At 37.4% G+C, this 13,388-nt stretch overlaps 1 protein-coding gene across 4 annotated transcripts in view; it reads left to right on the top strand.

The window, feature by feature from the left end:
* The window catches only part of SCEL (sciellin), a 75,349-nt gene that overhangs the window by 23,467 nt on the left and 38,494 nt on the right, over positions 1-13,388 (top strand). For all 4 annotated transcript variants that reach the window (XM_063425840.1, XM_063425844.1, XM_063425834.1 and 1 more), the window contains 4 exons: positions 1,604-1,624; positions 2,023-2,091; positions 11,142-11,195; positions 13,193-13,228. In XM_063425840.1, coding sequence (XP_063281910.1) covers positions 1,604-1,624; positions 2,023-2,091; positions 11,142-11,195; positions 13,193-13,228 — 180 coding nt within the window. The remainder of the gene's footprint in view (positions 1-1,603; positions 1,625-2,022; positions 2,092-11,141; positions 11,196-13,192; positions 13,229-13,388) is intronic.

Below are 13,388 nucleotides of genomic sequence, written 5' to 3'. Positions count from 1 at the left end.
TGGGGGTTATGGTGGAAAAGGTACTTCTGGGTATTTATGTTATTGTAGTTCATTGATGAAACATTAGAAAAAACTTTAGATGCATTGGTTTAAAGATGGCGAGGGGTGGGTAAAGGAGAGTCAAGAATATTGTGGCAGTAAGTACAAGAGAAACAGGGCAGTTACGGGTGAACCTCGAGTTTAAAGAGGGAATATTTGATGAAAGATGTAGAGATCCTTAGAGGTAGCATTGTTGGAGGGGCTTTGCAAAGACTCTCATTGTTTTTTTCATTCTTTAAGAAATATTCGCTAATTATGGGTTTATGAAGGGGAGACGGAAAAGAGCAATGACTTAAATAAAAATAAAAATCTGAGCAGTCACATTAGGTATTGATTGGAGTTTAAATCATTATTTCTTCTGAAGTTACAGTAGAGAAGGTATGAGAGGATAATGGCATGTACTGAAGTTGAGAAATGAACAGATTTAAGAGATATCTTAGTTGGAGAAAACAGGTCCAAATATAGAAAGTGAGATTGAAGGAGAGGGAATAGTCAATAAAGACACTAAGCTATTGAGCTAGGTTAGTTGGTGATATCATATGGTGTAATGGTAAACAAGAGAAGATTGAAAAAAAAAGAATAAAAGTGGTTATTAAAGCACAGGAAGTTAATTATGAGATTATGTATAATTCTCTCATGTAATTACATGCAGAATGAAGAAGGGGAGGGTATGGCAGAAGACATTTTTATGTTAGGATGTATAGTATAAGAGTAACTTTGAAAGAAGGTGGGGATGTTAATGTGGATAAAATGAGGTTAACAAGATGCATAAATGATGACTCTTGTGTGGAAAATGGCATGTTAAGGAGACATCAATGAGTAGCGCCAAAAGGTAAGGTTGTTAAAGATAACGAGGAATGGAAGGTGGAGTGATCAAAAAGGGCAGACACAGTTTGAAAAGAGGAAATGATTCTGCTGATGGTGTAGATCTTGTCATTTATGAATCTGGGCAAGAGCTTGGGCACTGGATGGGAAACATGAAACTATCACCATGGAAACCAATAAACCGCTCCTGCTAATTTTTACACTTTTAGTTTGTTGCCCATGAATTGCCATTTTGTATTTAACCACCAACCATATAATTTACTTGTACCAGTAGCTAAGCCAAACGGATATGTGAACAGCACTTTTCATTTAACAGTTTGTCATGTACTTATACAAGCAAAATACAGTATTGCTGCAACACAACATTAGGTTATCGCCAGGATACCCAGTCTCCTGATTCCCCAATAGGTTAGCTCTCACTTTGCATGGACTTATTGGATCCATAAGATTAACACACCCGTTACAAGTCTTTGATGTCCAAACAGATTATGTCTTGTTTGTTTTACGTTTGCATGTTTCAGTAATTTATTTTTCTAACCAAGCGTCAATTCACATACTCACAATCTAAACAGAGTGTGGATTATTGTACTAACTTGTAACATACGCCCACCTGTGGATTTTAAATGAATGTGTTATACTGAGGGGTAGTAAACCCATATCTATGGCAAAGATGGAGCTACGTTGCTATTGCTGTAAAAAAAAATAATTATGGGATGTTATTTTTCTTTTTCATGTGCAGCGATGAATCTGATGGTAAAAGGTAATAATTTATTAAACTAAACTTCCAATGAGTTAAACATGTCTGTCTGTTATTTGCTAGTTTTGTACAAATTAAGGTAATAATTACCATGTATGACCAATTGTTTTACTCCGCTGATCGCTATTTTATTATTGAACATTTTTTAAATGAAAAGTACATGCTGATATTGTTTTATTTGTTTTCTATTAGTGACAAGGTACTTCAAATTCTCAAAGTGGCTTATTATCTTACTCTTTGAATAAACACACCGTTTCTCTGGGTGTCTAATTAACCTTCCTTTTCTTGCCTGCATATATATATATATATAATAACTAATTGTATTTTATATACATTCATAACTAAGTATAGCAGTCTTCATGTGATCACATCACTATTAATAATATTATTATCATGAACAGGCAGCCATGGTCTCCTGGAAACAGAACAGCATCTGCAACTACAACTACAACTACAGAGGAAAACAAAAGGTATTTTTTTTTTTATCACAAATAATGATAGTCATATAAAAGAGGCTACGTTTCACTGTAATTTGTAAACTTTCCAGGTATGGGTGATAAGCATATCATGTGAGGAATCACGTTTTTATTTTACATAAAGAATCTCTGTTTTAGACTGATGTATCAGGTGCAAGACAGTCCGGAAGCAAGATGAGGAGAGTGGAGGCAGGAAAAAAAAAATTGTGCTATTCTTCATGTTTTGACTTGCAAATGAAGCTGGGCATACATGGAACTGGCAGAGACCAGTATTACTACTAAACCTTAATACATGGTACCTAATGCTCCATGTTATACACATTGATATTGTCTTTTTTTTTTTTAATATTAACATGTAGGAGAAGATGAAAAATTCAGAAGTGAATTTTATATAAGCCGATTTCTATCCCTTTTTTTTGAGTTTTACTCAATATATTTATGCATTTCAGATTAATTACCTATGTAAGAGATCACAGTTAGTATGTTATCATGTGCTTACTCTCCATGTATGGCATGATTGCCTCAGTAGGATCACATAGGTTATAAACAAAGAGGGTTTTCCTGAAACAGCAAGCTAGGGGGCATTAAAGGAACACTATAGTCACCCAGACCACTTCATCTCAATGCAGTGGTCTGGGTGCAGCATCCCTGTCCCTTTAACCCTTTAATCCTTTAATCCTGCAATGTAAAACTTTGCAGTTAAGAAACTGCATTGTTTACATTGCAATGTTAAGTCCAGGGGCGTATTAGCCGCGAGGCAAACAAGGCATTTGCCTTGGGCGGCATTTTCCAGGGGGCGGCAAAAAAAGCCGCCCCCAAATGCCCAAGGCAAATGTCTTGTTAGCCTCGCGGCTAACAGACATGCCGGCGGGCTGCTGGGCGACACTGTCTGCCTGCCTGCCTGGCTGGCGGGCGGGCGGGCGGGCGGCCGGCCGGCGAGGGAGCATTTCCCCTGAGCTGTCTGCTCAGCTCCCTCGCCAGCCGCAGAGTGAGGGTCGGAGGCGGAGCCGGAATATGACGTCATATTCCGGCTCCCAGCCTCACTCTGAGGCGCGCGAGGGAGCTGAGCAGACAGCTCAGGGGAAGTGCTCCCTCGCCGGCCGGCCGCCCGCCCGCCCGCCCGCCAGGCAGGCAGGCAGGCAGGCAGTGTCGCCCAGCAGCCACTGGACCACCAGGGAAGAAGAGACACCCCCCCTCCCCAGCATTCCCAAAGGTAAGGAGGTTAATTAAAAAAAAACGTGTTAAAAATAAATATAAAAAAAACGTGTTAAAAATAAAGATAAAAAAATGTGTTAAAAATAAATATAAAAAAATGTGTTAAAAATAAATTTAAAAAAAAAATGTGTTAAAAATAAATTTAAAAAAAATGTGTTAAAAATAAATGAAAAAAAAGTGTTAAAAATAAATTTAAAAAAAATGTGTTAATGTGGGTGGGTGAGTGTGTGTCTGTGTCTGTTAGTGTGTGTCTGTTAGTGTGTGTCTGTGTCTGTTAGTGTGTGTGTGTGTGTCAGTGTGTGTGTCTGTTAGTGTGTGTGTGTCTGACTGTGTGTGTATGTTAGTGAGTGTGTATGTTAGTGAGTGTGTGTGTCTGTTAGTGTGTGTGTCTGTGTCTGTTAGTGTTTGTGTCTGTTAGTGTTTGTGTCTGTGTCTGTTAGTGTGTGTGTCTGTGTCTGACTGTGTGTGTATGTTAGTGAGTGTGTATGTTAGTGAGTGTGTGTGTCTGCTAGTGAGTGAGTGTGTGTCTGTTAGTGTGTGTCTGTTAGTGAGTGTGTTTGTCTGTTACTGAGTGTGAGTGTGTCTGTTAGTGTGTGTGTGTTTCTGTTAGCTAGTGTATGCGTATCTGTCAGTGAATGTGTGTGTGTGTGTGTATTTAGTATGCGGGGCGGGGGGAAAGGTTGGGTGGGGGTGGCGCGGGAGGAGGGGGGGCGCGGGGGGAGGGGGGGCGCCTGAGTTTTGTCCTGCCTAGGGCAGCACAAAACCAGGATACACCACTGGTTAAGTCCACCTCTAGTGGCTGTTAGTATAAGAACCAATAGAGGCGCTTCCGCTACACTGACATGGAGTAAAACTCTGTCAGTTGACAGACACTCCCCATACAAAGGCATTATTTTAATCATTTCCCAAGTGAATGTTTGAATGAGTAGGCGGCCCTTGCTGCACATGGGCCATAGCTCCTCTATGAGCTAGTTTTTGACTCCTCCGTGGCAACACCAGGGTAGGAGTGGCAAGCAGCCTTGGCGCTGGATCAACGTCAGTAAAAACGGTCTTTCACCCCTTCTTTGCCAAATACCTAATACTACTAGGGACAAGAACTCTGTAACGTTAACAATACAGATTTGTATTGTTTCTTTAACTGTGTACTTCGGGAAAAGGAATTTTCTCTGAAAGACCAGTACCCGTAGTTTCCATTGTATTAACCTCTGCAGCACTTTTCACATTTTCTGGGGTAATGGAAAAAGAAACTGTTATTCCCAGGGAAGTGACAGCTACCTTTTAATGTGATAAGATCTGCTACAATTGTTGAGAACATATAACTTGCTGTGCTTGTGGTGGTCTAAGATCAGCTTTTCTAACGTTTGTTCTTATGTTTTTCTGGGTGGCCATTTCGGTCGTTTGTTTATGAATTTTACTTTAATATAAATATCTCTAAACCTGAAATTTATCCTAAGCAAGACCCTAGTTATATTTTTCCATAGAACATTCCCTCACAAAGTGTTTGCCACACTAATTGTAATGTATTATTTTATGTCCAAATCATGATACATTAATATGGATGACTATTAAACCCATAAGATTACTTGAAGCGTTAATTATATCATTAAATCACTACAATCATTATAGCACTATTAGCAACTTATAATTTTAACATAATACATTGACATCAATAAGTTACTGCTTAATACATACACCATACAAGTTATATAAGGATTCTTTGAGAATGAATGCTGTTAAATTAAGTTCTCCTGTGTAGATTGTTTTTGAAAAGGGTATTCTTCAGTTGTTCATTTTATGTAAAATTCTAGTACGAATTAAGTAAATATTACATATTAAATAAATCATATAGTCTCATAGTTTAATGGGTTATATATATGTAAAACTATATCTTTATGAGATGCAGATATAATGCAATAAATATTCCAGTCAATCGCTACTGTAATATCCAATATATGGATTGTACTATTTAACACAGTGCCTATGTCAACTGTATGACCTTGGAGACTAACCTTCCTTGTCAATATGGACCACTTAATAAATCTATACAGCTCTTAAACCATTAATATTTTAGGCAAGGGAAGGAAAGGAAATTCCAGATTGGTCATTGCTAGATATCCTCTTGTAAGTCATACATTTTTCTATAAAAAAAAAAATATGAGATGTATTTTTATAACTACTAAAATTGGAAGCACCTTCAATTTTTCCATTGCTGAGATATAGTTGTTTAGTATAGGATGTATCAAGTAATTTAAACCTTCACAATACACTTTGCTTTAAGTTGCCAAAAGCACATATGTCTGGGATTTTCAAGAACTATCACATTTTACTGTGTGGCTCTCAAGAGACTCAATTCTTGTAACGTAGCATTACTAGAATACATTAAGGAGATTCAAGCTTAAAAAAGAACCGGTCAGGAATTAGAGTAATAGGAGATGTACATATTCGTCTTAGGAACCTCTGGGTTGAAGGGTAACCAAATCTCTGAGATCTTTCAGTGGGGAAACCATAAGGGTTTATTCATTAAACAGTGTAAAAACTGATTTGTAAACTTCAAGGTAAAATTACTAAGCTATGACTATGGATGAGGTGGAGAATGTTGACCTACATTTTGCTGTTTGGTTTTCAACTCACTACAATTCAAGAATCAATTAGCAAAACCAGTAGTGGGGGTATTGACATTTTAATGTCTCTCTTGGCTCAGGCTGTGTCTGAACAATTACTGATATTTAGCGCTAACTGCATGACACATTGGGATAAAGACAGCCAGGAAGTATATATATATATTTATTTGTTTCCATGCTGTTTAACCTTATTATATAGCAAAGCAACATAATCTGACAACTCCCATACTTATCTTTTCTGTAAAGGAAATATTTATGACATTGTTATTACGAATATAAAATAGAATATATGAAATTTGGATGTATGTCTGCTCCTTAAAAACATATGTTAATTACTATAACAGATTATCGTAATGCTACAAAAATCACACAAAACTGTTTATTATGGTATTTTGCCTGTAGCCCCAAGCCATTCATTAGTGGCAAACCAATTAATGTCATCTCTATCTATAGACAGAATGATGCAAAGAAGAGAAAATAACCAGGAAGAAATCACCACCCTTTGTGATAAGTGGATAGTTATCCGAATTATGTGACATTTGTCATTGGCTTATTATGGCCCTTATTAAGATGTGATTGGCTTGTTATGTGCTTTATTACAAGTCTTATTTTTCTGGTAGACTGCACCAGCCAGAAATGTATGTTAGTCACTAGTGTATCATCAATGGCTGTACGTCATTACTTGCATTAGTATGCAAGTTAAAGCACTCTTATTGAACAATCATTTCAATTACCAGAATAACATTTTACTCTGTGCCAAGAAACCTAACTAATCATTTATTTATGACACAAGTGTAGTTTGAGACTTACAGAGAAATTGTGTTCTGATAGTGACATTATAGTCAAAGGGGCAATCTGTGATTATAGTAGTAATCACTTGAACATTCATTGGGGAAAATTATTACTATTTCCTTATGAATGGGAATTTAACAAAAATGAAGTGTCCACATATCCAAGTGCCAAACTACAAAGTTAGAGTTATGTTTGCTGGAAGAATTATTGCAGGATGCAGGATGCTAGTTAAAAAGAAAACAGACATCCAATCAACAACAGTACAAACTGTAAAAAAGTAGTTTAATAACAAGTTTCACTAAGCAATGAAATGCAGGAAATTGGAAAAAAAGTGCATGATTTTTGGCAAAAAATGCTAATGTTAAAGAATAATTTTGATCCACTATGGTCCTAGCTTGGTTATTTTAATGTAAGTTTTGGAGATAGTTTTTTTCAATTTGCTACAATTCAGGGTGTTATTTTATTATTATTATTTATATAGCGCCAGCTTTTTCTGCAGCACTTTACAATAAAAGGGGAATTTACCAAATGAGACAATAACAAAGTGAAACAGGAACAATAAGTAGTTGAGAACCCTGTTCAAACGAGCTTACATTCTAGAGGAAGTGGGGTATAAAAACACAATAGGAAGGGTATTGAGAGAAATAGAAAATAGACGTGGTGGGAAAATAGCAGAACTGGAAGTGAGAGTGGAGTGTGGCCCTTTAGTAGAGAGCAAGAGGAAGGTTTGAGAGAGAGAAGTTACTCTTGGAGGCCATAAGCATTCCTGAAAAGATGGGTTTTGAGAGCCTTCTTAAACGATTGAAGACTAGGATCTGACAGGGGTAGGCAGGCTATTCCAAAGGAATTTGCTGTAAGGGTGTGATCAGCAGACAGGAGAAGGTCACCAGTAGAGTGGAGAGACCGAGAGGGGGCATACCTATGAATTAGTGAAGGAATGTAAGAGGGGCTAGAGTTGGTTAGGGAGATATGCTCATAATTTAGAAATGAGCCATTGGATAAAGTGGCTTCAAAAGCAAGGGAGGGTTTGTTGAGGCTTGATGCTCCCTGCATCATTTTGGTCTGTCAGAAATGGGAAAATGATCTTAACCCTTAGTAGAAAAGAGTGATGCTCAATACTTTTAAAAACTTGTAAACTGTTTGAGGTTTTTCTCAAAGTTTTGAACAGATGATACTTTGCCCCATCTAGGCTGGTTTAAATGTACAATTCATTCTTGCCAATTTGCGTTTCTAAAGAGGCAGGCTTATGGTGCAGCATTCTGCAAAACATCTATTTTTTATGTAAAAAAAACTATAAAGAATTAATCATGCAAAATATAAAGCATCTTAATAAGGATAAAGCCAGCTCAATGCATTAAAGGAACACATTAAAGGATATCTGTATTCCTAACGCTACATCCCTGTTTCACCTTGTGAATAATAATTAAAAAAAAGCTAAAATAAAGTAAAAATAAACAAATTACTCATCTTTTCACTAGTACTGAGTCTTCCTTGGCGCTGCTGCAACCTCTTCCTTGGGTTGGGTCATCCTGGAGGCATGCCTCTAAGATGATAAGCCAACCCAATGCTACTCATAGCAATGGGGAATATAGGCACATGTGCGGTGCTCATTGCAATGTGCCTATAATTCCTACATAGAGCATCATTGTATGCTCCAAGCCTTCTAATTACGTAAGTTTAATATTGGGTTTTGGGGGGCAGGACAAGGTAGCCAGCACTGAAGGCACTATAAAAACCTCAATAAGATGAAGTTATTAAAGTGCCTTCAATAATCCTTTCATTATAAAAAAAATATATAAAAATTTAAAAATGGCACAACTAACTACCTAACCATACGATTAGCATGTAGGTACATCTGATTAAAACCAGGGGACCACCCAGGGAAATTGTTCTTGGCTTTATTTATTTATCTTATGTCTGGCAATGTTACCAAAAGACCAGATTTCCTCTCAAAGAAACACTCTAATCACCAAAACCACTGCAGCTTAATGTAGTAGTTTTGGTGTCCATAGCTAGCTGTCTCTGCAGGCTTTTAATGTAAACGCTATCTTTTCAGACAAAAGGCTGTGTTTACATTGGTACCTAGTAACACCTCTAATAACAGTCACTAAGACAGCCACTAGAGGTGCTTCCTGGGTCAGTGCTGCACAATGTGCAGAGTCTCATCGCTCTACATTAATGATTCAATTGCATCTCTATTCATCGCGTGGATGTGCAATAGCCTACGTATAGCAAAGCATTAAGATTCTTGATCTCAGCCATGGAGATGGAGCAAGGCAGGACCAGCGTCAGCAAGACAGGCATGGCGTGGGAAAAAAGGGTAATAAACTCACATTTTCACTGCTCTGACATGGGGGCAAGGACCTAAATTGCCACATAAGCACTATAGTGTCAGAAATACATGTTTGTATTACTGATACTATAGTGTTCCTTTAATTAGTCTAACTGAAGCTAAGTATTGTTTAAAGGTAATAAAAACGTATACCTTATACACAAGATGTTTGTTCCTAAATGAATTGAACAGTAGCTGCATGAATCACTGTTTGTACTGGATGTTAACAGTTTCTTTTGGCATTATGTCTGGCATTGTACTTATTTTGCACAAAAACATGAATGCACACAGTGTTCTGAGCAAAGAGTATAACTGCTGTGTGTAATAATGTTTGTATTCCTGACACTAAAGTGTTTCTTTAATTAATGTAAATGAAGTTAAGTATTGTTTAAAGGCAATATAGACGTATTTATTTTAGGGGAATATTTTCACTATAAACACATTGTACATTTGGCAATATTTTTGTTTTTAAATGAATTGAACAATAGCTGTATGAATCACCGTTTGTACTGGGTGTTAACATTTTTTTTGGCATTATGTCTCGCATTGTACTTCTACTGCAAAAAAACATGAATGTGCACAGTGTTCTGTGCAAAAAGTATTGCTGCTGTGGTTCATTTCAATACAATGATAATGAGCCATAGGCATAAGCCATGTTACATTAAATGGACAGCAGTCTATGAACCTACCACTGGGAGGAACTATTAATCATTTCACACTAAAATAGTTCTTTGGAATGTGAACTATATTCTATTGTAATGAAAAACAAACTAGACACATTTATGCAAACATTACATTTTTTCCACTATATGCTTTACCTGCAGTGGGCATTTCACTAAGTTGGAGCTGTGTGAGTGCTTAAAGGAACATTCTAAGTACAAAAGTACTACAGCTTCATGTTTCGGAGAATGTTTACATTTGTTCAAAAACACCCCACTCTTGACTCTCAAGTAGTTACGAACTAGAGGCTCTACCTCCTTAAAACCTTTTTATTTTTGAAGGTCTTTATGACCTTGAACATAGCTAATGCTTCTCATTCGGAAGCAATGGACTCAGTACTGGTTTGGAGAACATAATTGCCACACTTGTGTTTTAAGTTCTCAGTACTTCTCTATAAGAGGCATCTGATGATCTCTTCAGGCATGAATCGGGCTGGTGTGAAGAATGCATTTAGACAATATATGGTTAATTATATTTGTAATTGGTAATTAAGCAATTAAGGACCACATAGCGGTCTGGACCATCATGCAGTACAGAGCAGCCCCAGGTATCTTTTAATACCTGGGGGTCCCCTCTGTTAGTGCACTTAGACTGACAGATGATCTATATGCAGAATTCAAAGTGAAAGCTGCTCATAGATCTTTGAATACCATGGCTGACTGGTCCTGCTCAGCCGCAATGTTTCTATCAGTGCCCTCTGTCTCTGGCATTAAAAAAGGGACTTCCAGTTATCTTTCAGTTGGGGCCACAGTTATTGGCCCCACACTGATAGCAGAGCTATGAGCAGAACTGCTGTGGGAAAGTTAAAAATGATATTGTCTGGTCTGCATGACCTGGGGGGGGGGTCTCTCTGCTTGCCCCCTGCTGTAGGATTGGTGCCGGGCTTTGCCAATAGAATCATTGTTTTATTTCTGCTATTTACACTTTCTCAATGTTGATTGCCTGGTGCAAAGGACAGAGCTTATGACAGTGATTGACAGGGAGCTAAGATGGAGGCGCTAAGTTGCAGGACAAAGAGGTGTAAGTTTTGCATTTAGTTTTCAAACCTAACAAATACATTTTTGTTAAATATATGGCTAATTAAACATACTATTAAAAATCCTGGGAAACCAAAGTTCCTTGTTCACTTTTCAAAATTCTTTAGCTTGTGCGTAATCACAACTTAGCGATTTTAGTCTGAATTTTATATTTTGGTTTTCGAATCAATGTTTATTGAGCACTAACACATTGCACTACAATGTACAGTTATATGTATCTTTCATTGTAATCTTAAATATGTTTAACCAAATGATTAGTGTAGAACAGGGGACATCACTCTTAAACAAAACTAGATATTTATATTGATTGTTGTATTTTAATTACAGGCAATCCTGGGCTCCATCTAACAGAACCAGCGTCACAACCACTGAAACTAAACGGTACTTTTTTATTATCATTTATTTTCTTTTTGCAAAAAGTGTAGACTCTTTAAGTTTTATGATAACCCATATAGTATTACACAGGTCTGTAGAGCATTATATAATACATGTGAGAATAATTATCAATTGCAGTTTGAAGAATCTAATCAGAAACACAATATTTCAATAAAACTTCAGATTTTTCTTGCAGCAGTGAGCATCATCAGACTACTGCACGTGCACAATTAATCACACATTATTGTATATGAAACAAAAATGAATTGCACTTGAAACATAATGTCCTCTGAGGATTAATTTAATACAAACTGTCTATTTCATAACGGTGACTTCTATATGCGTTTACATTCAAAAAATATGAAACTGTCAAGAAAGTGTAATAAAATGTGTCCCTACAGTGTTGAAAGTGTGGGACAGGATGCTTCTGGTGTTGCATGTGTGAGGAGGCTTGTTGTATTTGGGATATTGTTTTGGTGTTGCATGTGTTGCATGTGTAAGGTGATGCTAATTGTAGTGTTACATGCATTGGGGGGGCTGCTTGTGGTAAAGTAAGTGTGGGGGAGGTATTTTGTTGTGTATTATGTGTTGGGGAAGCTGCTTGTTTGGTTGAAAGTGTGGATAGAGACTGAACGTGTTTTTGCACGTGAGAGGTAGACATTTGAATGTAAGTGGAGGAGAGTTTATGTGGTGTGCCTGTGAGTGGAGGGCTCTGTTTGTAGTGTGCGTGGATAGAGGCTATTTTTAGTGTGTGCTTTAGTGTTCCTTGGTTGTGTTGTTTGTAATGTGTATGTGAGTGGCGGTAGGCGGTGGCTCTTTGTAGTCTGTGTTTCTGTGTGTGTGGAGCGGGGTGTTTGTGGTGCGTTTTTTTCTGAAAGATTAGAGTAGGCCGTTTATAGTGTTAATTTTCTGTGTGTGTGGTGGGTTGTTTGTGGTGTGGGTGTGTTTGGATCATGCTATCTCTAGTGTGTGTGTGTATATGCTGTATTCTCAACTGTTACAATTAATTCAAGTAGTGGATACACTATCACCTACTGAATGTGTATACATTAGTATTTTGATATACTATTTTGTAATTATACATTTGTAATTTTGAACCCTTACTAATAGTAGTGAATGGCTTTACTTGAGGTGTTGAGCCTAGTTATTTTACAAAGGAAGTGAGTATTTTATATTGTTTCATTTTTCACTGGTGAGAAAGTGTTATGTTATAGCTGCTATTAAGGAATGGGTTTATTTGTTTAGAATTATTATGTGTTATTTTTAATTCGCACTTAGAGAAGCCTTTGAATTAAGAATTTAACCGGCTTAGGAGTGCATGCTCAAGAAAGGGAGGTAGGGAAAAGAGAAGGAGGAGGGCGGGATATAAAAAATATATATTAGTGAAGGGGAGGAGGGAGGCGTGGAGTTCTATAGTCAGTGTGGGAGAGATCGTAAACAAGAGCTTCCCCTTGCAATCACAGATTGAAATTACGTTCAACACCTGAAGCAAAGCCCGAAACAGGGTTCTAAGCTGCCAGAGTCACATGTGACAAGGGTGTAACTAGCCCCCAGTCCTATTCGCCAATAACCCTGGATGTGCAGTGTTTCAAGCTGAAGCACTTCACATCCAGACTCCTACCCCCATGATCTCTTCAAGAAGCAGAAATGGTAATAGTGGTTGGAGTAACTAACCCCTTAAAATAATTACATTCACAATTACCATGGGATGGCAATAGGGCATTATGGTTTGCTGTAATTGTCGTGGTGTTTGGAGTGGTCCTTTAATGAAAGCTGTACAGTTTGTTGACCAAGGATCATCTCACTGTCCAAAATCATGAATACTGAAGAGAGTATATTAACCATATGAAGACCAGATAATGGTCTCTCCATCCACAAAAATGAGAAACTGAGAAATTAGGTAATGGTTAATTAAGTCCAGTTTGGCATTTCATTGTTAATCTTGTTCATTTCATCACATCGTATATGCTTGTTTATATGCTTGTTTATATGCTTGTTTACAGAAGTTCTCTGCCAACCAAGCAAGAAGGACAAAAAATGTGAGCATTTTATTACATTTATTATCTTCTATTTACTTACAAGAAATCCCTCTCTTGATTGCGTGCAATACTGCACAAAGACATCAGATGCTTTGTTACACATGGCACCTACATCCACTGTTATATAAGCAAGTGAGAGAGCAGCGTCAGGTATCTCCTC

This window comes from Pelobates fuscus, chromosome 1, assembly GCF_036172605.1.
Source record: "Pelobates fuscus isolate aPelFus1 chromosome 1, aPelFus1.pri, whole genome shotgun sequence".
In the NCBI taxonomy this organism is placed as follows: Eukaryota; Metazoa; Chordata; class Amphibia; order Anura; family Pelobatidae; genus Pelobates; species Pelobates fuscus.
Note: the sequence above shows the minus strand (reverse complement) of the source record. Positions and strands in the feature narration are given on the sequence as shown.